The following is a 27,649-nucleotide window of genomic DNA, read 5'->3' as shown; positions in this document are numbered from 1 at the left end:
TGAGGGCTCCAGGAGAGCAGAAAAACGCTATATAAGAATCAGTCTAATTACCATTTAACTCAACAAGCATTTGTTTGTGTCTGCCAGATTTTAGCTGGTAATACTATTATATCCTTTTGTGGCTGCATTTTAGGAAAGCTACAATCTCTGATATCCAATTCTGTGCAAACAGTCTTGATCTACTCCTCATTTCTTTATATATTACTCAGTCAAACATAAAACAGCAAGTAACACAGGTGAATCAGTGTTAGTTGACAAATAGCACAGGTAAAACCAAATCTTTGAGCACTTTGTTAATCACAAAAACACATAATTGTTCCCGTTTCTTTAGTTGATTCTTTTTTTTTTTCTTTTTTTTTTTTGCCTGTCCCGTTTGGCTCTTTTGTCATCAGAATTATTGTCTAAAAGCAAACAAAGATGCCCAACGGATTTACTTTACCAAATTGACCATTCCAGCCTTGCCGTAATGGTCCATTTGATTCACCTTTTATTGTTTATTTTATTTTCACTTGCTGAATACGGGACAGACTTGACTGGGGGAAAGACGGGGAGAAAGAAAGAGGGAAAGAGAAACAGCTGAGAATAGGGACGGGGGAGAAAGGCAAAAAAACAAAAACCAACAGAACGGGCAGAAAAAAAATGCATATATCAATCACCTGGATCACCTGTTGAGAAAGAAAAAAGAAAACAAGCAGAAGAGAACAAGAGTAATAGAATAAACAACATCACAATGATATATGGGAATATGACAGTAAATACTAAATATTAAACATTATTGTGCAGCACATAAGATCAACAGAACACAGTGTGCTTTGAGGTGGGAGCCAAAAAGGGTGTAGTTTGTGGGTGTGATCACCCGTGTGTACACCTGTGAGCATGGACGCGCTTGTTATTTTAAAAGGTTCCTTCATGTAATGATCTGCTAGAGGGTGTGGGGGGGCCACAGCCCCGTCCTCCAGGGCATGAAGCAGGTATGGAGGAGATCAAAACTCCAGACATCCAGAGGCCCCCAGAACACAAGAGACCAAGGAAGACCAACAGAGGGGCAGCCGCGCCACTGTCCCAGAAAGAGCTGAGGAGAGCCCCAGATGAGGGCTCACTCAGCAGCCGCGGAGCAGAAGCCAGGGGGAGTTGCAGTGACGCGCCCGTGAGCTCCGCCGGCAGCCAGCTGTGCCAGAGTGACCGAGCCCCAGGCCGAGAGACCGAGGGCACCCCACCTCCGAAGTGGCCCGAGCGAGCCCCAGGCTCCAGGCCCCGATAAGCGGCCGCCAAGGAGTGAGCCGGTGTGTACCTGGACGCCCATCCCCAGACACAAAGAACCACCAACGCACCAATGTCTGAGGGGGTCCGCCACTGGCAGGGGAAGTGGTGGTGGGTGGAGATAGGTCTCCAAACCTTGGAGGGCCTGAGATGTCCCCAGAGAGGTGGCGTCTGACACCCAACCTGACATATAGACACAGACATACAGGCACACACATATACAAACATCCATTCCCACCCTCATGCTCTCATATGCACTTACTCCACACTCAACCAACGTGGAGACAGACATAAAGAGACGCTGTACACACGATCACACTCCCCAAGCGTACTCTACGAACCGGGTCTAGGTACCCTTGCCCCTGGAGGGGGGAACTGCACCCAGACCCAGGTGGTGTTACCCTTTTCCCTGCGGTGGGGAGAGGCAGACCGCCCCGACTCCGCAGCAGCAGGGAGGCCCCACACTCCAGACCGCAGTTGGACGGCCAACTCCTCCTCCTAGCCCCCCCGCTCCAGCAGGTCGCAGAGAACGGGGGTGAGAGAAGACTCCACACCTCCCTCCACCCGCTCATTGTAGTGTTGATGCATGTGTGTTCTAAGATGCATTTAAAACCCAGGAGGGCATGGAGCTACCTGCCAGAGAGCAGCAGATAAGCGCATGGTCCCTCCTGCTAGCCCTCAATGTCTACGTGTATTTAAAATTGAGAGGTGGGCAACGACGCCAGGGGTGGGGTGTACACCCTGATGGTACTTTGGATTCCTTCTTCTTTAGTTGATTCTGTAAAAAAGAAAAATGACAAAGGACACAGTGTGACAGGTATAAAATTTTAGTTTTTCTGTTAAAATGTTATTAGATATCTTGGCATATCTCTGCATGTTGTGGAGTGTACCCTTAAAAATGTGAGGACTGTCAGGAGAAGAGATACAACAGTGAGTGTCTTATTAAAGCTGAAACGTATCATCAGATTTTGATCTACCATCTAAAAAGCATCTGGTTGGCAACAGCTTTGTTTTTTCAGCATGCCAATGATACGCTGCCAATGCAGTAAAAGCAGGCCCAGATAGAAAAACATACAGTGGAACACTATCCATGATGGATTGACCTCCCAGAGCCCGGATCTCAATATTACTGAAGCAGGAATACAACAGAAAGACCCCAAAAAGATAGTCCTGACACAGAACAGAAGAAAAAGCAGCCAACATCTAAAGAAGAACTTTACAATGTCCTTCAAGAAACCTGGAGAACTATTGTTGTAGACTACTACAAACATTGTTTACTTAAACTATTGGACTTGAATAAATGAAATTCCATTTAAAATAAAGTAGTAGTGCATTCTCTCAGTCACATGCTTTCAGACTGTGAGGGTAAGAACAGCATGGATGAGAAAAGTCCATTTTTCTTCAGTATCAATTACTGATGTTTATCAGCACATAGCATTACTTCAGTGGGTACGCTTACAACAGCTTATTAGCAAATGGGATGTTGTGTATTCAGATGACAGTGAAAACTGAAGCAAATAAAGCTGAATGCTTAAATTTGTGTCATCAAATTCTGTATTTGGCTTCTGTTCGGGGATACTGTCGATGATTTCCTTTCAACACTCAGCTGAATACATCCACTGGTTTTCAGACAGTCATTTGTGGTTTTTTTAGGCTGGTTTCACACTAATGACTTTATAACACTGTTGGTTGGCTTTACAAATGAAAGATGGTTTTCTGTCAGCAGCTTCACGTGTTTTTTAGTGATTCTTAGTAAGCAACTGTGGATAAAGTCTGAATGTCAGTGTGTGTGCATGTGTGAGAAAGACATGGGGAGTGAGAGACAGATTATCAGTAAGAGGAAATGAGACTGAGAGCTCCCGAATGTGGCTGACTGAACTCAGACTCAGATCGTTGCTGATAATAACGCTGTCCGCTGCTACTATCCGCTGTGTCTCTGTTTATTATTTATGAACAGAAACTACTTGTTCCTGTCACTTCAGGTGTGACGGGCTGGGATGACCATATTAGGAACACGGAACCTGCGCACCTGTAAGCTGACGTCATGTGCTGAAAGTACCTGAAAGAGCGCCTTGCAGAGTCGAGTCTCAGTTACAGAAACTACCTTCAGGGGACAACAGGAAGACGTCAAGAAGCGAGTTCAAAGAGGAATATATTTAGGATTCTTTTCGTTTTTGGCTGTGTACTCGAGAGGAATACTAAAAATACGACTTAGACAAATGGGGACCGCATTGTTCGCGGTTTTTGGTGCTTTAATCGTCGTTTTCCAGGTGAGACTTCCTCTTTTGGTTAATATTTTGCCATCGGTGCTCAATTCTCTCACTGTCCTTTCTGCTTAGAGTCACAAAAACTAAATGTCGGTTAATTCTGTTACTTATGTGATTGAACTGGACAACACCGGGTATCTTACAAGCAGTCTTTTCTTTCTTTTCTTCGCGGAATAATTTCGGCACCTCTTTATGCGTGAAGTAGCCTTCGATTTTAATAAAGAAATGCTTTTATCAGCTATGGTACTTGCTGGGACTAGTGGGCCAAACGAACTTGTGGGGGTCTAAAATCCTTATTGTGTGTAGCAGCTTTCTCCGCAGAGCAATCTGCAACAAATTTAAAAAAAAAAAAAAGTAATTTAAAAAAGTGTCTAAACCGCAGAACACACGCGGAGGTTTAGGCCGTCTTTCTTTTTCTTTTCATACCCTTCCGCCTCGAAGAGTTCGAGGTTGTGAGCGAGCCTCGCCCTGATTCCGCTCATGACGTTGTCTGCAGGTTAATTTCCAGTTCAGAGTTGTGGTTTCAGCTTTGTTTACTCCAGTCTGTTTCGCTTACACATATCGAGAAGCACTTGTAAAAAGATTCATTAATGTAAAAGAGAAAAAGGACTATCATCCAAGTAATATCGTTTTTGGGATTTTAAAATGAAATAAAGTCATTTGGCTTACAGGCACACTTTCAATTCATTCATATAATTACACGGAGCGTTAGACACATTTTCATTAGTATTTAAAGTGACAGTTATTTTGTTCTTTATTTAGTGTTTAAACTGTGTATATTAAGCAGCGCAATGCTTTGCCAAGGCTGTTGTTCTGAACAACAGCTCAAAGCTGCACGACGTTCAGTTTAAGGAAAAACCTAAAATCCTGACCTTTCAATGCTGAAAACACTTCAAGTTTTTGATTTTTTTTTTTTAAAACATGTAGTTATTCAGTTTCGAACTCTTATAAGCCTGAAGTCTTATTGTACGTCTAACTGAAACTGTTGCTCCTCTCCTAGGTGTCAGCACTAGAGAGAGCTAACAGGCCAACATGTGTGCCTGGATTTGAGTCAGAGCTGCTGGTTTTCAGAGTGTCCAGGGAACATCTGAGGCCGGGCATGAGGCTGGGCAAAGGTAAGAGCAACCCAGTGTAGGCTCGTACATGGGTGTTTTTAAACGTGTTTTTGATTTGGATGTTAATGTTTTCTGCCTGGATGGTGCGTTACTCTTAGTCATAATCTAAATGAAATTGTTTTTGGGTATTTGTTTCTATTGTCTAGTATCATTTCACATTACAGATTTGTTTGTATGAAACTGTCGGAGGGTTTAGACCTGAGTTGCAGCCCTACATGGAACAACTCTGCTGTTGTAAAGGACTCCTCCAGCCCAGATGGCCTTCAGCAGATTAGCTGGGCACATTGTTCTTAGTTGAAACCCAAACATGTCTCAGCCTGCTCTCACTCTGCTTCTGTTACTTTTACCTGCTGGTCAGAGCAGTATCCCCGAACCTGTTTTACAGGCTTTGCTATTAAAGTGAAACTCTAAAAAAGGAGCTGTTTTCTTTGATTTCAGTTAACTGAAAGGTTTTTAAAAGCTTCTTATAAACAGACTTAAACAGTTTTTGTTTTTGTTTTTTAAATGGGCTGTGGTTATGCATGTTTGCTTTATCGTGAATATTCGTTTTTATCAATGGTCTCTACTGAATACTGAATTACCCACTTTGATGGGGGTTTTTTTTTTTTAAGACGCAGACAATTTATGATAATCAGATTAAAACGCTGTGTAAATGTCTGTACAGCTTTACCTTGTTTATTTAGGAAAATATTGCAGAAATCTATATCTGGGCATCATATGCCAGTTTCTGTCCTTTTTCAATACAATTCAGTGAAATGTCGTTAAGAGTAGATGCCAACAGGGCCCTAGAGTAGGTGCCAAAAGTACTGCAACCTAAAAAACTAAAAATCAAGTTGAGTCGTGCTGAGTAGGCACTAATGAGAAAAGGCTGTAGTGAACCAAACACTTACTCCACAATACTTCTATAAGGAGCAGTGAATAATGGGTAGAATAGCTGGTTCGAAATGATTGATGGTTCCAACCCTACTAAAATATAAACATTGTTTTAGCTTTCTTGGCCTATGGTTATTACAGATGCATTAAACAACCTTTTCCTCTTCCAATACTGCTTTACTTTGACTGTATGTCTTGATAGTTTTATATTAATAGGCTGTTGTCTAAGAATACGTAGGTTTAGACAATTCTATGAATTGTTTTAGTTCAAGTCAAGGCTGTTTATCCCCCCTCTTCTTTCTTGTATCCTAAAAATGAATTACCAATCGCAGAAATGTAACAATTTATGTTAAGTGTTAAAGTAAATGAAGAATGGATTAACATTACGTTGTCAATATGTAATTTTCATAAGCATGGTCCCCTGAAGGGTGTGGGAAGTGAGGTGTTGTGTAGTTATGTTGTCTTTACTGGAAACTAGAAAAAATCTGTTCTGCACTGGCAATTTTGCTGCTTTTTGAAATGACAACCTGAGGTAAACGCCAAATAATTTTATTAATATTTTTACCAATTTAAACCCTCAAAGTGAGGTTGATGGTTGTATGAGAATGTGTACTTCAAATAAAACACAAGTGTGTGTGTGTGTGTGTGTGTGTGTGTGTAAATGCAGTTTTGACATTTTTGACAGTAGCAACACTCAGTCAGGTTATCAACATTATTTACTTTTAACAGAGCTAAAAACCATTTAGTCATCTTGCAGTCACTTATGCTGCTTTTCTTAAGGAAGAGGGAGTGGTGTCTGTTGCTTTTCTTTGAATACAAAAAACTTGCCAGATTTTTCACTATATGTACCACATTCATAATGATTAACTCTTTCCTATCCTTTCCCAGTGGGCTTCACTGACTGCACAGAACGCACAGTAATTCTTTTCAGCACTGATGACAGTCGCTTTACTGTAAAGGCAGATGGTACATTAACGGTAAGTAGAGTTGACAGACCTGATAGCAAAGTTGGGGTTAGTTTAGAAAAGAAGATATTAAAGTAAGATTTGTGGAGACTTAGTCTAACGAATGTAGCGTATGTTGTATTTCTGCTAAAGGTTTTGTTTTTTATATATTTATTTATTTTTACCTTCCAGGTAAACAGAGAGGTTGTTCTTCATAAAGGACACCGGAACTTCTTCATCCACTCCTGGGACTCTCATGGTCACAAAATAACAGTTCCAGTCAGTGTCGTTCACCCTGAGCATCACCGTGGAAAGCACCACCATGGAGCTCACACAAACTTCAACATTCAGCATCACAGTACTGAAGTGGACTCTATTAACAACACAGAGGTGGGTTTAGAGACACCGTTTAATGGGGCATGAATGAAAAGTACATTTGGAATCGATACATGCAAAATGCTTGTTTCTAACACTTTTAGTAGATACAACAGATGGCAACTTAACTCGTGAGGCTACATATAATTTATCAGATTCACAAACTTGAGTATCAACATGTCCTGCTTGCCTGCTTGGTAGGGTGATGATAATGCCTCATTGGCCTTTCTGGCTGAGATGTTGAAACTGATGTTAACTCTGGACAGACACAGACCCGTCATAGTCTGAAAATAACTTAAAACTCGTTCTGAGAACGTCTGTGCTCCTCCTCGTAGTTTAATTAAGTTCTGAGTGGTGTTCTATCCAAGCTCTTGCTAAAAAAGCTGTCTGTATGTTCTTCCAGAATGCCAATGATCCACAAGTGCCCGTTCTGCAATTTCCCAAGTCTGGTGGAGGGCTGAGGAGGAGGAAAAGGGACTGGGTTATTCCTCCACTCAATGTTCCTGAGAATCAGAGAGGAAACTTTCCCCTAAAAGTAGCTCAGGTAAGGTGAACTGAATGACCTTGTGATTAATTTGACAAACTGCTTTTTAAATGTTTATTTCTGCATAGGATCTCGCTGTTGTTTCCTCTGCAGTCCGCATGTCGTTTTTTTTTTTTTTTTTTTTCTTCTCCTTGGATGTCATAAGTAATTCTCAGTTATGACTATCAGTTAACTTTAGAGTAACGCAAGTGAAGTGTAAAGGCACAAGTAAAGATCTATATATTGTTGGCAGACAGAAAAGTTGATACTTAAGCGCCAAGTTAAAGATTTATTTGTCTCTTAGGTATAATTGTTTTTATTTTTTAAATTTCAGTTTATAAATGCTAAAATTTGTCCCATCTCTCACTACTCCTAACTTTCACTCCCCAACAATTTGTGGCAGATGGCTCCCTGTCCTTGAACCTGGTTCTGTTGGACATTTCTCTAGTTAAAAGGGAGTTTGCTTTCTCACGGTGACAAGTGTTTACTCATGGAGATCAGCTGGTTGTTGTGATTTCTTTCTAATACTATAGGGTCTTAATCCTGCGGTATGGAGTGTTTTGAACTTTGCAACAGTGACACACAAAATTAACTAAAACTGGAGTAAATTGGTTGACGATAACACTACGCTAATAACTCAAATTATTTACAATGAGTAATTATAGTGTGCCCAAAATGCTTAGAGAATCTAACAATCTTTTTGGTTTGAGATCACAAGGAGTCCTTCTGCTCTATATATCAAAATAACCAGAAATCTCTTGAATTTGAGTCTAATGCACAGCCTCTTTACTATTTAAGTTACTTTAGATGGTGAGATCTTAATTAGTCCTGTTTTGTTTTTCATTTGTTTTCATTTGTTTTTCCAGATCCGCTCTAATGAAGATAAATTAAAGAAGCTCTTTTACAGCATCACTGGTCCTGGAGCTGATCTGCCTCCTGTTGGTCGTTTCACAATGGACAGAGAGACGGGCAATCTGTATGTAACACAACCACTTGACAGAGAGGAAACACCCAAGTACATGGTAATCATCCTCACTCTGTCCAAATGTTTTTCCAAGTGTGTACTTGATTATTGCATTTTGATCCCCATTGGAAAAGTGTGTGTCTGTGTGGGGGCGAATCTAAACTTAAAATCTTCTGCCTGTGTAGTTTGAAGCACATGCTGTGAGTGACGGAGCAGGACAAGCTGAGGATCCCATGGAGATTATAGTCATTGTGATCGACCAGAACGACAACAAACCTTATTTTACGGTGGAGTACAACGCAAATGTTGCTGAGGCCACGGCCATCGGTATGTATAGAAACCTTATTGCCTCTGGACTTGGGTAGTTTTCTTTGCTTTTGTTCGTGTTTCTAATACTTATCCACTATATTTAATGAATTTCAAGATACCCAGAGATTTAAAGAAAATCAGAATGACACCTAAAGCACCAGAGAAGGATTTGGGTTGGAAGGAAATTAGCAGACGTTTGCATTAAGTCAATTTTATTTAGTAAATCTTGTAAATGAAGCAGTGTGAAGACCTTCAGACACTTCTGCTCTTGTTTACCTTTTTCTGAATTCCTCCACTCCAGGGACTGAGGTGGTTAAGGTTGAGGCCAAAGATGACGATGAGCCAGATAGTGACAACTCAGATATCCGCTATCGTATTCTGAACCAGGACCCACCGCTGCCCACTGACAACATGTTTGAAATCAACCCAGTTACTGGAAGCATCAGAGTCACTGGTAGAGGACTAGACAGAGAGGTAAGACCTGTTAAACATTTAAAACACAAGTGTCCTTTTACACCTAAGGGCTGAAAAAACATTTTATAATGAATCAGGATCAGCAGTCTGCCTGTCACTGCTAGAAATCAGTCACAAAGAGGGTGCTGCAAAAAATGTTTTTTGATAATGAAACTCAAACTAGACACAGCCTCTAAAGTATAGTTAGTTTCTGTCTACATTTCTGGTTTGTGTCATACCTCTGGACAAACTATTTATACTTTGGCGAATAGTTTGTCAGACTAGTCTGTGTCTTCCATGCAGACTACAGGAGATCAGAGCTGTTTCTGGTGCAGCATCATAACCCTTTTTAAAAACAACTTCACAGAGCAACAACAAACAGCCTCGTGCCAAATGGTCAAGAAATACTTTATTCTAACAGTTTGACCAAGGCTCTCAACAGCATCATGTTTGTCATAAGCAAAATATTAAATGAGTTTAGCTTCAGCTTCTCAGCCTTCATAGATGAAGAGCTTTAGTCTGTCTGAAGGCTGTGTTACAGTCTGTAAACTGATGTCAGTGTTTCCTCCTTCCTGTTGATGAGCTGATCTACCTTAACAGTCCTCGTCTCTTAACAGAAATATCCACAGTACACTCTGACAGTACAAGCAGCAGATATGAAAGGAGAAGGGTTAACTGGACAAACCAAAGTCATCCTCATGGTGACGGACAGCAATGACAACGCTCCAGTCTTCACTCAGAGCTCAGTAAGTATGAAGTAACTGGAAACTTCCTGTTTAACTGCTGCTTTTTCACTCTGTTAAAGCAGAACATTCATCCTGTATCTAACTGCATTATTAATGTTGCACTCACACATACTGACACAGCAAAAACCCAGTCTTTGACAGCACATGTGAAATGTACAAATGCAGTTAAAAACGATATTTTACCACATGCATAGCGAATTAAATTTATGGACTCCACAGTTGTAGACTTGCATTAAGTAATGAACCTAATATAATGACACAGACTACAAAATGAGGCCATTATTCTCCATTCCCAGTGAGGAGTCTTTAGATCTGTTTTCACTGCTGTGATTTCTGACTCATCCTTTATTTTCTCACAGTATAATGCAACAGTTGATGAAAACAAAAAGGATGTTGTGGTGGTTAGGATGATGGTAACAGATGAGGATGAACCACAAACTCCAGCCTGGAACGCCAAGTTCAAGATCGTCAGTGGTGATCCTGATGGACTTTTCACAGTAAAAACAGGAACTAACAAACAGGAAGGAATCCTTTCTACTGCAAAGGTACGAAGAAAATCAGGAATTCATTCATAATATTGGGAGATATTTATCATCTATGAATGTTTGTGTCATTTGATGGCAGCATTTCTGTGATTTCTTGTAACCTCATGTTGTGTGTGTGGTTTTTTGTTTTTGTTTTCCTTCCTCCTCCCTTCCTTCCAACCAGGAGCTGGACTTCGAGAGGGCCAGCAAGCACACTCTGTTGGTTTCAGTGGAGAATGAGATTCCTTTTGCTCCTGGTGTTTCTGTGGTCACTTCTACCGCCACAGTGGTGGTGAGTGTGAGAGATGTGAATGAAGCTCCAATATTTGATCCAAAGGAGATGCTTGTGGTAAAACCAGAGGACCTTGCTGTGGATGAAGTCGTGGTGCAGTACACCGCTTCAGACCCAGACACTGCACGCAAGCAGAAAGTCTTGTAAGTCGGGGGGTGGGGGAGAGACTTTCTACTACTAAAGAAAATGTATCACTGACCTCATAAGTGCTGCAAATATTAAATTTCCTTATAGATAAATGTTTTAGATTCCTTGTTCTGTTTGATGGTCAAAATTGATTCACTGTCCTCATGTGTGGCAGATATAATTACAGAATACTGTCTATAGCGATAAAACACTGAATAGCTGTATACCATAATAGAATATTAGGCTTATAAAAGACCCAAATACAGTTAATTAGTTAATTTGTATCATTAAGGTCTTAAAGCATTTTTTTAACTCCTTAGTTGTAAAAAGCTCATTGGGTATTGTCACCACCTTGCTGGACAGGCGCTGTGGACACCAAAGTTTGTGAATCTGATAACCCAAGAATGAGGCAACTTAGGACATTCAAATTCCTACCATAGCTGCATCTACTAGGAGGCTGATGGATGGTACTAGTGGCCACCAGTATTTTTAAATGATGTGAGAACCCTGTAACATTTAATGTGTTTAATTCTTGCACCGTGTATTTAGCCTGAGGAGAAAGCGGAGGATGTTCAAAATCAAATGCAGTGGAACCCCCGACTTATGAATACCCCGTTTCACGAAAAATTCAAGTTACAAAGGCACTGAACGGCAATATTTTTGCCCGTGTTATGGCAAAATGCCCGAGTAACGAAATCCACTGGCTCTGATTGGCTGAGCCCACACACAATGCTTTCCGATTCATGTGACAACCCCTTGGCTTCCATACTTGCGCTTCGCTGTTCCACTTGAACGATGTATTGTTGTTCTGGTTAGCAATTAGCCTATAGCCTATTGTTCAGCATCGCCTCAGTCAAAACGCGCGATGGGTGCTTCGACTTTCGACTTTCGAAAGACCCTCGGGAACGAATTAATTTCGTAAGTCGGGGTTCCACTGTATCACATTGTGAAACATGCTCATTGTAATCATCCTGCCTGGATAGTATTACTATCGTTCTGTGACTGTCTTGTACAGGTACAAAATATTGAATGACCCTGCAGGCTGGCTGAACGTGGACAAGGACACAGGTCTTATTAAAGTGAGAGCGTCCATGGACAGAGAGGGTATCTTCGTCACAAACGACAGATACACTGCAACCATTGGTGCCTATGATAATGGTAGGTGGCAGTTAAGACTATTACAATTTATAACTTTTAATAAAATTCCCATTTCTGAAAAGTTATGGAGGAACACTTGTTAAATTGGATAAGTTGGACTAGCCTGTATAATGTCCCGATAAAGTTGCAGGACAAGAAATCCTATGTTGCACAGACTGATCACTGAATGATGGAATCTTTTTTTCAAATTCCAGCACAAACGGCCTTTCCTGGGACATTCCCAACTAATAACCTTGCAACCCTTAATTTGAACAATTTAATAATTAGTAATTCAGTAATTAATTTGATCTTAGCCATTAGTTTTAGCCCTCAGATCTTTGTTTTAAAAGCCAAGTGCCAGTTATGAGGATCAGAGGTCTAGAGGAAAGTCTGTGTGCATCACTATGAACTTGGGTTTCTTCAATAAAGTGAAATATCGTTGTAATAAATGTTGTTCTCCTGATGTTTGTTCTGTTACCAGATGCTGTCCCAGCTACAGGAACTGGTACCCTGATCATTCAGCTGGAAGATGTCAATGACAATGCTCCATTTATTGAAGAGCGTGAAATCAAGGTGTGTCTTATTTCCAATAGCTCAAGAGTCGTTTTGTGTTGAACTTGTCTAATTGTGGTGCAGGATGGGTGTGTTTGTAAGATTTCCAACTACAGGATGGTCATCAGCATGAAGAAAAGCTTCACTGTGACTTTGTTTCCTCAGGTGTGCAACAAGGATCCAGCTCCTCAGCTGCTGTCAGTAACAGATAAAGACGGACCAGAATTTGGACCTCCCTACTCGGTGTCTTTACAGGGCATGTCAAAGACCAACTGGACCGCTAGGATGAACGGCTCCAGTATGTACACTGCTAACATGTGACAAGTATAAACTGATAAGATGGCCAGACTTTTAAATATTTTGGCTCAGAAACCAAAATATGTATTTTTCCTGCTAACATATGATTTGCAAATGTCAGGATTGTTTAGGTCGGACATGATTCAGTGTTCACCACTGAACATTGAGATTAGAGTAATTGGTGCAGCATGGCTTTGAAGAGGTGGTAAAGCTTGGTGAAAGTGAGACAAAGCAAATCCATGAACACAGAATTATTAAGTAAAATATCTGCTGTCTTATTTCAGAAACGGGCATCATCTTGAATTTAGCTGCTGAGCTCCCCAGTGGAGAGTACAGTGTTATACTGACAGTGGCAGACAAACATGGCTTGGGGCAGGACAACATCATCACAGCTAAAGTGTGTGACTGCAGGGGCACAGACTTCACTGCATGCTCAGGTCCAGGACGCTATGGTGCAGCTGCCAGCAACCTGCCCCTTATCCTTGGAATACTTGGAGCCATCCTGCTGCTCGGTGAGTCACACATCTGTAGTCTCAGGACGGTGCATCTCTTTCCTTTCCCAGCTAAGTAGGATTTGGTTGGTTACTGTGTGCTAAACGTTGTGCTCTGTGTTCAGCGCTGTTGCTGCTAGTGCTGCTGTTTACAAAACAGAGGAAAAGGGAGAAAAAGGAGCCACTCCTGCTGGATGATGGTGTCAGAGACAACGTCTATTACTATGATGAAGAAGGAGGTGGCGAGGATGATCAGGTAAAGGGTCACTCATTCTGATTACACATTAATCAAAGCTGCACACACACAAGTCTCAGGAACAGAAAACCTGAGATTTTCTTTTTGAGATGAAATGTTTAAAAAGGCTGATCAAATTTGTTCCATTTCAGTGATTTGACCCAGGCTTTTTACTGATAGAAAAGTTTGAGTAGACAATGGGCTAAGTGGATGAAGAGAGTGGATTGCAGAAGTACAGCAAAAATATTCCATGTAATAATGCATCATTAAATCACCTTCTTTCAGGACTATGACCTGGGTGTTCTCCACCGTGGCCTGGACAACCGCCCCGATGTGTTAAGGAATGAAGTGGTGCCAAACTTCATGCCTGCTCCTCAGTACCGGCCACGGCCTGCCAACCCCGAGGAGATTGGCAACTTCATTGAAGATGTGAGTGAGATTCTAAAGCTCCTTAAAACTTGATGAAATGTGGTACTGAGGTGTGAATTCAGTGCATCATTTGATAACATTGACCACAGTATTACAGAAAATGGCAACCTAAGCAGCTCTTACTGCCTCATGGAAGCACTTATGTCATTTGAAGGGAGTGCATACATTTTCATTGCTTTTTGTCTAATGTTATCACACATGTTAGTATCTTGCTCAAGGAGATTTGGTCTGCAGTGTACCAACCTTCCGATTGGTAGGTGACCTGCTCTAAAATCTTAGACATACTTAAGCTGGATGGCATTACTTTGGCTCCAGTCATGGTGACGGGAATCTTAATTTATTTAGTTTTTAAGAGAAGAAGAAGAGGGAGTTGTTTAACTTGCTCCCAGATAAGTGGCAGAAGATGGATGTTTTGGCTAAGAGTACATCATGTCTGTGCTTTGATAATGGTCACGTTTATTATTCTGTTACGTTATTGTGCTCCATGTGAGGTAATTGAAGTAAGTTGTGTAAAATTTCCTCCAACAGAATCTGAAGGCTGCAGACAACGACCCAACAGCACCCCCTTATGACTCCCTGCTGGTGTTTGACTATGAGGGAGGTGGTTCTGATGCAGGAAGTCTCTCCTCTTTGAACTCTTCAAGCAGTGGAGACCAGAACTATGACTGCCTCAATGAATGGGGCCCTCGCTTCAAGAAACTGGCCGACATGTACGGAGGAGGAGATGATGACGATATGCTGTAATCGTACCATATCACATGGCTGCATGTTTAATTTGTAAAAGCAAGCCAGAAAGGGGCTTTCAACAACACATTTTGTTTTTATAGATATATATGTGCACTGTGGTTTGCCTTCTCACTGCAATCCCGTTAGCAGTTATCGCCCACTGCTCAGAAGCCAAAGGATGAGTTTTTGTTGTGTTATGAATGCATTAGGCTCTGTATGCTTTTTTTCATTTTGGGTTTTTTGTAGTTTTTATTTTTATTTTTTAATAAACATCTGTTTGACCTTCAGCCTGAAGACTAATACCTTGTTACTTATTCTGTTGAATAAGTGCTGGAGCCACAGTGAACACTTCTGTGTAGGTTACTGGGCGACACCTGAGACACTCTGAGACTGGTCAGTCACACTGGGAAATGTTGCTTTACTCTACAGCATTTGTACTTATGGTCTCCATTTGTTTAAAAAGTAAAATTTGAAATGATTAGGATGAAATCCAGGTAGCTTGCATGCACCTCGTCAGCCTTTGACAGTGTGCTCAATGAGTTATGGATACTTTTAAATTGTTTCCTGTGGATCTGTTCATGTCTTTTATTACAATGATTTGTCAAAAACGAAATCTCTGAGATACTTTGTGAAATTAGCTTTGTTCTTTATAAAGATTTTATTAAGCCAACAGTGGATTTGTGTGGTCTAATTTCAGTTTAGTACTAACTGCATTAAAACATGCAGTGCAATAAACAGCAGTGACAAAAAGCTCCAAATTCTTTAATTTCATTGTCACTTCACTGCAGGTGATTGCAGAGAAAGACTGACCCACACAAGTTCCTTTCATTTCTTTCCGATCTGAAGTCTGTTCAGCTTCATATGATTTTGGACATGACTTTGCTGTCTTTGGACACATGAGGTGTTTGCAATGTAAATAAAATTGTACATGCACAGTAGGTCACTTCCTCTTGTTCAACAATGGAGGCACATTCTAGACAGATGTGTGAAGTGTAGTAAATGTACCGTTGGTAGCTATACTCTGGGTTTTGTCCAACCTAAATGCTTTCACACTTGCTGCAGTAAAGTGAGTGTGTTAAAGGATTCTACACGTTCTTTGAAGACAAGTTGGAGCTGGACTAATGTCCAAGCACTTTCTCAGGAATCACAGACTTGCAGGTGTGTGGAATTGGGCTTCTGATAATTGCCGACCACAGAAAATGTGATAGTTTTATGGTTATAATAATACTATGTAATTGATTTTGGTTACACTTTATATTGTAACCAAGGCCTAATTACTGCTCCCATAGTATATTTAGCTTACTTTGTTTTTGTTTAGTTTTTTATTTTTAACAACAGTAGCACAAGACGAGGACATACAAGGGTAACAGGAAAAGCTATAAACAGCTTGTCCTGGATGGGAGAAAAATAGAATTGAAATCTCAGCTGTGATGAGCCTGATATGTTCATCTACACAGATGCAAACGTGGATGCAATTTTGCTCACATACCTATACTAATATATGTATATTCATGCATAGTGTTATCTATATATACACGTACCCATGCACTCATACAGAAATACTGATACACATAAATAGATCTGTGTGTAATTACAGAATTTAATTAGATGATGTAATTAGGTGCCAGTATTAATAATAGAAGACATTTGCTGGAAGGATCTGAAAAGATAAATAACAACCCCGAGAAGTTGAAAGGGAAGCTTGAGGTGGCAGTGTTCAAATCAACAATATTAGTCTGAGTAAGGTGGTTGGTGATTTCCAAAGTTTGACACCATCTTTATTGTCCTTAGACTGAGGTCTGCCAGCTCTGAGCTGGACTCCAGACCTTCATCGATGGTAAATGGCCTGTATTTGTATAGCGCTTTTACTAGTCCCGCCTAGGGACCCCAAAGCGCTTTACACACCCAGTCATCCACCCATTCACTCTCACATTCACACACTGGTGGAGGCAGCTACAGTTGTAGCCACAGCTGCCCTGGGGCAGATTGACAGAAGCGAGGCTGCCATGTCGCGCCATCGGCCCTTCTGGCCAACACCAGAAGGCAGTAGGTGAAGTGTCTTGCCCAAGGACACAACGACCAAGACTGTCCGAGCCGGGGCTCGAACCGGCAACCTTCCAATTACAAGGCGAACAGACCATGAACATCATGCAAAGCATCCTTGTTTACATGGCTCTCAGTGGTTGGAGATCCTGTCATGAAGTCGGCCTAGTGAATCAGATGTTTCACTCCTCCAGGGGTTTCCTGATTGGTATATTTCTGGATATCAGAATGTTACTTTGTAGGGCTAAAAATGGGGCTGTAAAAAAAGAAAATAAAGACAGAAAATGAATTATTCATTCAACAACAACAACAACAACAACAACAATAATAGTGAGTAAATGGGAAAAAAAAATTTTAAAAAAAGGTGAACTGGTCCTGTCTTGCCACCAGGACATCCTGTTGTGTAATCACTTATAGCAGCTTCAATAGTGACCTACACTATGTTGCAACCTCTGCCTGTCCACTCTTTATTTTTACTAGAACTAATGGATGTTTTTATTACTTGCATTTTAAAAAAAATTTCTATTATTAATAAAACTGTTTGTTACCGCAGTTGTACCAAATATATTGACTGCACTGTTTACTTCTCAAGCACACCATCATACCTACAGTAGAATGGTTGACAAAGAAAAGAATGAAAGAACTGCAGTGGTAACGCCTGGTAAAGGTCCAGACCTCTCATTGAAGGAGTAGTAACAGATCTAACAGTTTATGATAATAATAGTAATAACTGGATGATTGTTTACAAGTGCTGCAGCCTCTGCACTGATAAGGGTAACCCCACAGTGCCAACATTTGCACTATACAACCTTACAGCCTCTGTCAGTGCGCCCCAGGGCGGCTGTGGCTACAATGTAGCTGCCATCACCAGTGTGTGAATGTGTGTGTGAATGGGTGGATGACTGGATATGTAAAGCGCTTTGGGGTCCTTAGGGACTAGTAAAGCGCTATATAAATACAGGCCATTTACCATTAGAAATAATCGTCACTGGCTCATAGTAAAGCTAGTTTCCAGAAACATTACCAAATGTGGCCACAAGATGGCACTCATTTACAGGAGCAATAAAGCTTTTATGTGACAGAACTCTGCTAGGAGTTGCACAGTGATCACTTTCTCTTTAGTATATTTAATATATATTTTTGAATATTACACTGTTTAAGCACCACGGCATACATTGTTTCTTGATTTCTACGTCAGATCCACCCCTCGCTTGTCATGTCCTATAAAGACCAGGATGGTGATGATAAAAATGCTCAGCTTGAGGCTTCCCAACAGGACCTCACAAACAACAGCATGACTAAAGTTGATGTAGCAATAGCTAACTTAGTTAGTGGGTGTGACTGACTGCACCTTGCACTGCCAGGCTCAAAATCAGACACATGATTTAACTTTAAAGTCAGTGGAAACATCAAATTACAATGAAAAACATCCCTTCAGATGGCAAAGACAAAATGGCATGACATTGCATAAATATGTACTTTTTATTTGTTTTGACACAGAAAAATAGGAAAACACTAATCACAACGCATATTTATGAAACCTTCCACACTTGATGGTGTACAGCATTTGTAAAAAATGCTTTTATCATCTTTGATAAAAGATCAATGATGGGAGAGAGAGAGATCACAACAGAATGATTGAGGTTGTCTGCAGCATTTGTTTTGCTGAAAAAAAACCCTGCAAGATAAAATTAAGGTGGGCTGCTCTGCAGCTGTCACTATAGAAATGCTGTTTCATGAGTCTTTGTGCTAAATGTTCTGTTGGTTTCCCTTTACATTCAGGTTCTGTTTCCTTTTATTTCCATCTACACATACAAACATCCAAAAAATTCCCCTTGCTATGATCATGTGACATCAGGATCTTGATGCTGCATCTCTTTATTAAAATCCAACACCAGATCATTTCTGTTCACATTCTTCCTGAGCTCCATTTGAAAGCTCGACGATGTAAAGCAACTGGCCAACAATCCATAAGGAAAAACCTTCATCTTGTGTCTTTCTGCCTGGAGCTAACACACTGTATGTTATAGAGCTCTTCTCCAGTTCCAGACTTCAGCTCTATGTCGCTCTGTCTGTATCGTGCTGAAGTCTTGAGAGGACATGATGACTCCATGTTTTTGAAGGGGGACCTCAGAAAGCCAAGAATATCCCCCTGAAGCTCCTGGTCTTAGCGACTAGGGGCTTTCTGGATCTCCACGAGTGCTTCTCACCACTGTAACCGAGTCAGCTGTTCTGGAGTGGAAGAAAGAGGAGAGACATGTGTGTTTGGGTTGGTGGCATCAATTTATTTACTTTTTATTTATTTTAACTAAAGACCAGAGATGGGCAGTAATGCGTTACTATAATCCGATTACTTTTTTCAAGTGACGAATAACATAAGGGATTACTATTGCACACTATAATTAGATTACTGTTACTTTCCCGTAAGCTGCCTTACTGCGTTACTAAATTGTCGTGATATTGTTTGTGAAAGTGTCTCATGACAATGACGTAAGGGTGTGCAGATCAACAATGATATGGAGTGTGGGAGAGAGTACATCCATGCAGCATTTAAAGCATGGATGTACTTACATTACTTTTAGTTTTCAAGCAAACCTCCACCCGCCTCACTCCTGCTAAACAGGTGAACATAGATTTAAGAGCGACAGGACTCAGTGCTGCTGAATGATTTTATTTATTTCCTGCTGTGTTTTACTTGCATCTATTTGAAAGAGCGAGTGTAAACACAAAACATTATTATATTTTATATCATTGAATATGCAGAACATAGGTTTAAATGTTAAACACATTTCTTCAAGTCAAAGACTGTTGCATATAATTAAAATTTTTGCTGAATGCAATGTGCATAAAATTAAAAGATTAAAACAAATAAAAAATTTAGAAAGAGGCTTTCCATTTGATTCAATTTTATATGATGGATTATGCAGAAAAAGTAGAATATGGCTCAAGGTCTATTGCTTTATTACGTATTCAGGTTGTGTATCATGTTTTTGAAAAGTAACTAAGTAACTAATTATGTTTGATAATAAGTAATCAGTAAAGTAATGGGAATCAGTAATGGTTAACTAATTGTTTCAAATAACTTGACCAACACTGGTCCTAAGTCACACAGTAATAAGTTATCTAACACAAAAAGAAACAAAAAGAATCAAAAGTAGAATGTGAAGCAGAGCCATCAGCCTGGGTTCAGGAGACAGACAGCTTAGTTGAATTGGGTGACCCTGAACCATGCCTTAGTTATTACTGGTTTACACTGGTTGACTTCCCAGGATGCACTGAGCCCCTCTCTTCTTTCCACTGCTGATGTGTTTACATGTCACTACTGAATGTCATTAACTTTGGTCTTGTCTCTCTATGCACTGTTTTTTCCTTTTTACTCGTAACCCAACCGGACTGCTGACCAAGGTCTCTTCCTGTTAAAAAAAATTAAATTCATTTGAATTCAAATTGATTTATATAAAGATGCAACAAATCCAAATAATAATTAAATTAAAAAAAAGGTTTTCTTCTGCTGGTCATCAAATTGTTGGGGGTTTGACTTTTACAAATGAAACACTTCCGGGCTAAAATTTGATTTTTGAATAAAAATCCACAAATAATCTATTCCATTACCTTTGTTCTGTGTGTAACCCTGTTCTGTACATGCTCTACAGAGACGTCTGGCTTCTCCTGGGAGTCTACACTGCTTCCAGTGCAGTGCGGTGCAGAACCTGCCTGGTACTGCCTGCCACTCTGGTTTTCCCAGCAGGCAAAACCCTTGTTTTTAGACATTTTCCTGTGAGTCCTGTATTTCATTTTGGGGAAGGTGTGAGCACCACTGTCTGCCGCCTCCCAGGCATGTTCAGGCCACAGTGGTTCAGTCTGCGTAGCCTGGCTTATGGTGGCTCTCTGCAGGCGCACAGAGATTCTCTGGGCTGAGCCCGTCATCAGGGTGATGGACTGAGTGTCGAGAGCTGGAACTGCTGGTGTGACGGCGGGGAACTCAAACACCTCGTCCTCATCTGGAAAAAAAAAAGGAAACACAAAACAGAGGACTGTGAACAAATTATTTATAGTGTCATGATACACCTCAGGTATTTGGGCTTGGTTGCAGCTGCTGAAGCATCAAATGTACAAGGTAAAGGCTCGGGTATGCTTTCTGCCTCTTAAAACCCCAGTGATTTTCCTGTGGTTCAAAACCTTACGTGACTTCTGAAATCGCAATTCCAGGCAACTAACAACTCTTGCTACATTGTATCACGTCATCTTAACAAGAATAAATTTAACAAGTGTTAAGTCGTTGAATTTCGTTCAGATCATATATGATCTAAGCACGCACCATAGAAACATTAAATTATTTTGTTCTAATTATAAGTTACACTTTTGCAAAGGTAATAACCTCCCATTTTCACTTTTTTGAGTGTATGCAGTGTTTGCAGTAGCTAAAAATGACCTTGACAGGCAGGCAACGTGGGGCTGCTGGGCAGTGAGCTGTGAGTTCCTCTGACTGGAGAAACGCTGCCCAGAGAGCCGGAGCGAATCAGCTTCCTACAGGCCAGAACCAGCAGCTCACGGCATTGTTTATGACAGTTAACACCACAGTCTGCAAAGCAAAAATAGAAGCATGTAGTCAAATGTGTTCAAGTATCCATAGTATCATGACAGTTTGGCAGTTCTAATGTGAAGATCAACTTGCTTTGTTGTTGGAACAGCAGCTTCATAGGCAGCAACAACAAATTCTCACATCAGCCTAACTCATACCGTTCTCTTGATTTAGCCTCTACATCACGTGAATGTCAAATTTCTTTCTCTCTGCAAATGGACGTCCACCTCAGAGGATCGTGGATAAATCAGGACTGTACAGGACTCACCACCCAAATACAATTTTGCATTTTAGACCAGCATAGTGTGTAATAACTGCTTTTTGTGTCCCACCTGTAGCCATTTCAGTGCATAAAGTTTGAAATTTGTGGCTACAGGAATGATAGTTGATGAAACACTTCACCTTATGTGTGAATTATACTTCAGGGGCAAATTAACTTATGACGCAAACGGACTCTAGACTCGCTGTAAATGTCTAAATCAAGCTTCACTACTCTGAGTTTTTGATTGTGCCACATTGTCTTTACAATCTTGATTTGATTTATAAGACGCCTCTAAAATTCTGGTTAAAGTTACAAAGAACTAGAGTGGCTGCCCTCACCATTAAAAAAAATAAGGTTGGTTATGTAAGTCATTATTAACGATGACCTTAAACCATGCTTTTTTTTTACTTATCTTGCACCTAACCTTTTAGGCTAGGTTGGATTTTTTAGCAATGATGATTTCAGAGGGGGCTAATTGTTATTTCTCTCTATTCATTTTTGTTTTCTTGGAAGACCTTCACAGAAGAAGCCAGTGAAATTATACCTTTGCATTTGTACCCCTGTTTGATGATCCCCCAGAGCTGTAAAAAATAGACAGAAAACAGCATCAGGTCACAACAAAGCACAGCAAATTTGGAAAACAAACAGGACACAATTACAACTGTTTGCACTATTTCCAGCAACTCTGTGCACGTCTTTTGTGTCTGTGCTTTGGACTCGGGGTAGTATCATAACAGTATGTACCCAGGTATGTTTAGGCAACTGAGAACTAGCAAGCAAAGACAGACCCTGTGAAATAAAAAATAAAAAATTAGAATGGGTGGGACAGTGGTGAGCACTGTCACCTCACAACAACAAGGTTCTTAGATTGAAGCATTCTGCGTGAAGTTTGTATTTTTTCCCAGTGCTTGTGTGTGTTTTCTTTAGCAGTATAGGAAAAACCTTCCACAGTCCAAAGACCTAAAGTGACCACAGGCAGATAAGGTGCTGAAATTGTACAGATTTAAAGCTCTGTAGGAATTTGTGGTTAGATCTGGCTTGTAAATGGACTTGCACTTATATTGCACCTCTTTCCTCTATTTGAGCACTCAAAGTACTTTCTAAGTCTCATTCACCTAATCACACACACACACACACACAGACACAGACAGAGACACACACACACACAGACAAGAAATACATTTTTGGACTTTTAACTGTGTTTTTCTTTTAACTTTTACAGCATTTTGGGGTGGCTGTAGCTCAGGCGGTAGAGCAGGTCATCTACTGATCGGAAGGTTGGTGGTTCGATTCCTAGCTTCCCCTAGTCTGCATGCCAAACATCCTTGGGCAAGATATTAACCCCAAATTGCTCTCATACTCCATCGGCGCATGAATGTGTATGAATGCTACTTAGAACAATGTGCTTGGGTGAATGCACAAGTTGTGTAAAGTGCTTTGAGTGCTCAGAAGAGTAGAAAAGCGCTATATAAGAACCAGCCCATTTACCATTATTTCCTACTGAAAATGACCTGCCCCACAGCCATATATACTACAACAAAGTAGTTAAGCAATAGGTTATCAATTAAATTAAAGAAAAGTTATTGATTTGCACTGTCTACTATAGAAATTAGATTATTTTATTTTTCTTAAAAAGAACACTTTCATTTATTATCAAAAACTTTGTTTTATAAATACAGGACATTCTGGGTAGTGAGCTACCAGAATCTTGTGTAATTTTAAAGATGTACTTCTGAAATGTAAACTTTAATCATATATTAAATTATTAAACTACACATATCATATATGTGTAGTTAAGCATCCTTACACTGACAGAAGTGGAGCTTTACTGGTGCAGTGTGGGTTGCATGTCGCCCTTGATGTAAAATGAGTTTGACATCCCTGATCTATAACTACAAATAAAAAGAACAACATCCACTCACACTCCAATGGAGGCAATTCAGAATTTTGCATTTTGCCCAAGGAGGACAGACACCAACATTCTGATTAGTAGACAACGTGGCCTACCACCTGAGCCACGGCCTCTGAATGACTGCTAACTGCTTGTAGTTGCTCTTTAAAATCTAAAGTGCTTTGAGTGATCAGTAAGACTAGAAAAGTGCTGTATAAATGCCAGTCACATAACCAGCAGAATTTATAGTATTAGATTCAGTTCATACGATCAGCACGCCCCAAGCGGTACGGCTACGAACCGGTCTAGGTATCCCTTGCCCGCTGGAGGGGGAACTTGCACGCCAGACGCCAGTTGGTGTTCCCTTTTCCCAAGGGGCGGTGGGGGGAGGCAGACCGCCCGACTCCCGCAGCAAGAACAGGGAGGCACCCACACTCAGACCGGGTTGGACGGCCAACGCACTCCTCCGAGCCCCCCCGCTCGACAGCAGGTAGCAGAGAACGGGGGGTGAGAGACGAGGAATTCCACCTACATCTCCCTCACCCGCTCATGTAGTTTGATGCATGTGTGTTCTAAGATGCATTTAAAACCAGGAGGCATGGAGATACCCTGGCCCCAGAAAAGAAGAGCAGGCAGGTAAGGCGCATAGTCCCTCTGCTAGCCCTCAAGGTCTACGTTGTAATGTTAAAATTGGAGAGTGGTGCAACGACGCACGAGGGGTGGGTGTACACAGCCTGCAAGAATGGTACTTAAAAAAAAATTGTTTTTTGTTGGAGGGCGGCTTCTTGGTCTGTAGGGTTGAGTCTGGTAAAAAAGAAAAAATGGACAAAGGACAAACAAGTGTGACAGTATAAAATTTTAGTTTTTCTGTTAAAATGTTATTCGATATATGAGGCAAGCTCTCGTGCATTTTTGGGAGTGTAATCCTTGCAAAATGTGAGGACTTCCAAGGAGACGAGATCCCACGCGTCGCGTGCTTATTAAAGCAGTGAAACGTATCATCCAGATTTAGGATCTAGCCATCCGCACACGCATCAATGCATTGGCCACCGCGAGGTGTTATATTTTGTCAGCATGCCGAATGAGACACTGCCAATGCAGGAAAAGCAGGCCCAGATAAGAAAAACATCCAGGGAACACTACTCCATGATGGAGTTACCTCCCAGTAATCTCACATAGTTACTAGAAGCAGTGAATAGCAACGAAAGACCCAAAAAACTATAGCTGACAAGAACAGAAGAAAAAGCAGCCAACATCTAAACTGAAGAACTTTACAATGTCGTTCAAAAACCTGGAGAACTATTGTGTTGTAACTACTACAAACATTGTCACACGTTAAAACAATAATGGCTTGATAATGAAATTCCATTAAAATAAAGTTAGTAGTAGCTTTCTCAGTCACATGCTTCCAGACGTGTGAGGGAAGAACCGCAATGGGAGAGAAAAGGCCATTTTTCTAGCCTTATCACATACTTGATGTTTTTATCAGCAATAGCATTACTGGCTCAGGTGGGTCCGCTACACCAGCTTATTAGGCAACTGGAGCTGTTGTGTCTTCAGATGACAGTGAAAACTGAAGGCAAATCAAGCTGAAGCTTAAATTTGTTGTTAATCAAATTCTGATTGGGCTTCTGTTCGGGGATAGCGCGATGATTGTCCCTTCTCAACCCACCAGCTGAATACATCCACTGGTTACTTTCAGACAGTTTCATTTGTGGTTTTTTTAGGACGGTTTCACAACTAATGACTTTATAACAAACTGAGTGGTTGGCTTTACAATGAAAGATGGTTTTTCTGTCAGCAGCTTCACCGTGTTTGTTTAGTGATTCTTAGTAAGGGCACAACGGTGGAGAAAGTCTGAGATGGTCAAGTGTGTGTGCATACGTTGTGAGAAAAGAACATGGGGGAGTGAGAGACAATATCAGTAAGAGGAAATGGAGACTAGAGAGAGCCCGAATGTGGCTGAGCTGAACTCAGAACTCAGATCGTGGCTGAGAAGAAGCGGCTTTGCCGCTGCTAAACATCCTCTGTTGGCTCTGTTATTAGTTATGAACAGAAACTACTTAGTTTCATGTCACTCTCAGGGGTGACTGGCTGGAATGACCATATTAGGAACACGGGAACCTGGCGCACAAAGAGCCTGTAAGCTGACGTCATGTGCTAGAAAGTACCCAACTGAAAGAGCGCACTTGCAAGTCGAGTTTCCTCAGTTACAAAGAAACTACCTACAGGGAGCAACAGAAGACGTCAAGAAGCGAGTTCAAAGAGGAATATATTTAGGATTCTTTCGTTTATTATGGCTGTGTACTCGAGAAACGGAATACTAAAAATACGACTTAGGGACAATGGGGACCGCATTGTTACGCGGTTGTTTTGGTGCTTTAAATCGTCGTTTCCCCAGGGTGATACTACTCTTTTGGTAGATATTGTTGAGCCATCGGTGGCTCAATTCTATCACTGTCACTTTCTGCTTAGAAGGCCACAAAAACGAAATGTCGGTAATCCCTGTTGTAACTTATGGTATTGAACGGGACAACACCGGGTATCTTAGCAAAAGCAGTCGTTTGTCTTTCTTTTCTTCGCGAAAACAATAATTTCGGGCACGCTCGTTATTGCGTAGAAGTAGCCTTCGATTTTAAAAAAAGAAATGCTTTTATTCAGCTAGGATACTTTGCTGGGACTAGGTGGGACCAAACGAACATTGTGTGGGTCTATAAAATCCTTATTGTGTGTTAGGCACTTGTACTGCCGCAGAGCAATCGTTCGAAACAATTTGAAAAAAAAAAAAAAGTAAATTTAAGAAAAGTGTCTAAAACCTCAGAACACACGCGTAAGGTTTAGGCCGTCTTTCTTTTTCTTTGCAATACCCTTGGCCGCCTCGAAGAGGTTCGAGATTGTGAGCAGGCCGCGCCCTGTTGCCGCTGCCTGGAGACGAAAAACAGTTGTCTGGCAGGTTAAAATTTCCAGTTGCGAGTTGGGGGTGTGGGTCAGCTTTGTTCACAGAGAGGCTCAAGCTGTGTTCGCGTACACTATCGAGAAGCACTTGTAAACGAAGGATTCATTAATGTAAAAGAGAAAAAGGACATATCATACCAAGTAATATCGGTGTTGGGATTTTAAAATGAAATAAAGTCATTTGGCTTACGGCACAACAACTTTCAAGTTCAGTTCAGAGAATTACCAACCGACGAGAGCGTTAGGACACTGTTGCATTAGTATTTAAAGTGACGATGTTATTTTGTTCTTTATTTAGTGTTTAAAAACTGTGTATATTAAGGGCAAGCGCAAATGCTTTTCAACCAAGGGCTGTTGTTCCTGAACAACAGCTCAAAGCTGACACGACGTTCGATGTAAAGAAGGGAAAACCTAAAATACTGACCTTTCAATGGCTGAAAACACTTTCAAAGTTTTTGATTGTTTTTTTTTAAAAAACATGGTAGTTATATTCAGTTTCGAGACTCTTTATAAAGCCTGAGAAGTCTTATTGTACAACGTCCTAACTGAAAAGTGTTGCTCCTCTCCGAAGGTGTCAGCACTAGAGAGAGCTAACAGGCCAACAGGTGTAGCCTGGGAATTTGAGTCAAGGGCTGCGGTTTTCAGAGTTTCCAGGTAACATCTGAGGCGCCGGGCAGGAGGCGTGGGCAAAGGTAAGAGCAACCCAGTGTAGGCTCGTAACATGGAGTGTTTTTAAAGCGTGGTTTTTTGATTTGGATGTTAGGTTTTGCTGCTGGATGGTGGCGTTCTCTTAGTCCATAATCTAAATGGAAATTGTTTTTTGGGTATTTGTTTTCTATTGTCTAGTAGCATTTCACATTACAGATTTGTTTGTAAAGGAAACTGTCGGGAGGGGTTAGACCTGAGTTGCAGCCCATACATGGAACCACTCGGAGCTGGTTTGTAAAGGGACTCCTCCAGCCCATATGGCCTTCAGCGATTAGCTGGGCACATTGTTCTTAGTTTTGAAACCCAAACGATGTCTCAGCATGGCTATCACTCTGCTTCTGTTAATTTTACAACCGTGCTGGTCAGAGCAGTATCCCGAACCTGTTTTACAGGCTTGCTAGTAAAGTGAACTCTAAAAAAAGGAGGGCTGTTTTTCAAAAAAAATTTTATGTTCAGTTAACTGAAAGGTTTGTTAAAAGCTTCTTGGGGGGATAAGAACAGACTTGAAGAAAACAGTTTTTGTTTTTGTGTTTTTTTAAATGGGCTGTGGTTAGAAATGAGGAAATGTTG

The 27,649-nt window shown here is 40.9% G+C and overlaps 3 protein-coding genes across 9 annotated transcripts in view; 1 reads left to right on the top strand and 2 right to left on the bottom strand.

The window, feature by feature from the left end:
* LOC120736832 (B-cadherin-like) overlaps positions 1 to 15,576 on the top strand; it is a 66,590-nt gene extending 51,014 nt beyond the window's left edge. For 3 of the 7 annotated variants that reach the window (XM_040037159.1, XM_040037165.1, XM_040037158.1), the window contains 14 exons: positions 7,238 to 7,378; positions 8,224 to 8,379; positions 8,507 to 8,648; positions 8,932 to 9,104; positions 9,701 to 9,829; positions 10,189 to 10,374; positions 10,538 to 10,788; positions 11,787 to 11,929; positions 12,390 to 12,481; positions 12,626 to 12,758; positions 13,042 to 13,269; positions 13,374 to 13,504; positions 13,769 to 13,912; positions 14,441 to 15,576. In XM_040037159.1, coding sequence (XP_039893093.1) covers positions 7,238 to 7,378; positions 8,224 to 8,379; positions 8,507 to 8,648; positions 8,932 to 9,104; positions 9,701 to 9,829; positions 10,189 to 10,374; positions 10,538 to 10,788; positions 11,787 to 11,929; positions 12,390 to 12,481; positions 12,626 to 12,758; positions 13,042 to 13,269; positions 13,374 to 13,504; positions 13,769 to 13,912; positions 14,441 to 14,656 — 2,265 coding nt within the window. In that variant the 3' untranslated portion in view covers positions 14,657 to 15,576. Of the gene's footprint in view, positions 1 to 3,267; positions 3,531 to 4,527; positions 4,643 to 6,403; positions 6,493 to 6,651; positions 6,850 to 7,237; positions 7,379 to 8,223; positions 8,380 to 8,506; positions 8,649 to 8,931; positions 9,105 to 9,700; positions 9,830 to 10,188; positions 10,375 to 10,537; positions 10,789 to 11,786; positions 11,930 to 12,389; positions 12,482 to 12,625; positions 12,759 to 13,041; positions 13,270 to 13,373; positions 13,505 to 13,768; positions 13,913 to 14,440 lie in introns of those variants that run through there. The other 4 variants (XM_040037161.1, XM_040037162.1, XM_040037163.1 and 1 more) reach the window with 4 other exon arrangements.
* The window catches only part of LOC120736835 (cadherin-1-like), a 271,472-nt gene that overhangs the window by 208,778 nt on the left and 35,045 nt on the right, over positions 1 to 27,649 (bottom strand). The gene's annotated exons all lie outside the window — the stretch shown is intronic.
* On the bottom strand, positions 18,145 to 22,737 carry LOC120736844 (ras guanyl-releasing protein 3-like). The gene is made up of 4 exons (XM_040037183.1): positions 22,070 to 22,737; positions 21,114 to 21,263; positions 20,294 to 20,682; positions 18,145 to 18,913 (listed from the first exon to the last, which is right to left on the bottom strand). The coding sequence occupies exons 1-4, from the start codon at positions 22,131 to 22,133 to the stop codon at positions 18,905 to 18,907; spliced, it is 612 nt and encodes a 203-aa protein (XP_039893117.1). The 5' UTR covers positions 22,134 to 22,737; the 3' UTR covers positions 18,145 to 18,904.

The sequence above is a fragment of the Simochromis diagramma genome, unplaced genomic scaffold, assembly GCF_900408965.1.
Source record: "Simochromis diagramma unplaced genomic scaffold, fSimDia1.1 OVJJ01000197.1, whole genome shotgun sequence".
Lineage (NCBI taxonomy): Eukaryota > Metazoa > Chordata > Actinopteri > Cichliformes > Cichlidae > Simochromis > Simochromis diagramma.
The sequence above is the reverse complement of the archived record's forward strand: the minus strand, read 5'-3'. Positions and strand labels throughout refer to the sequence as shown.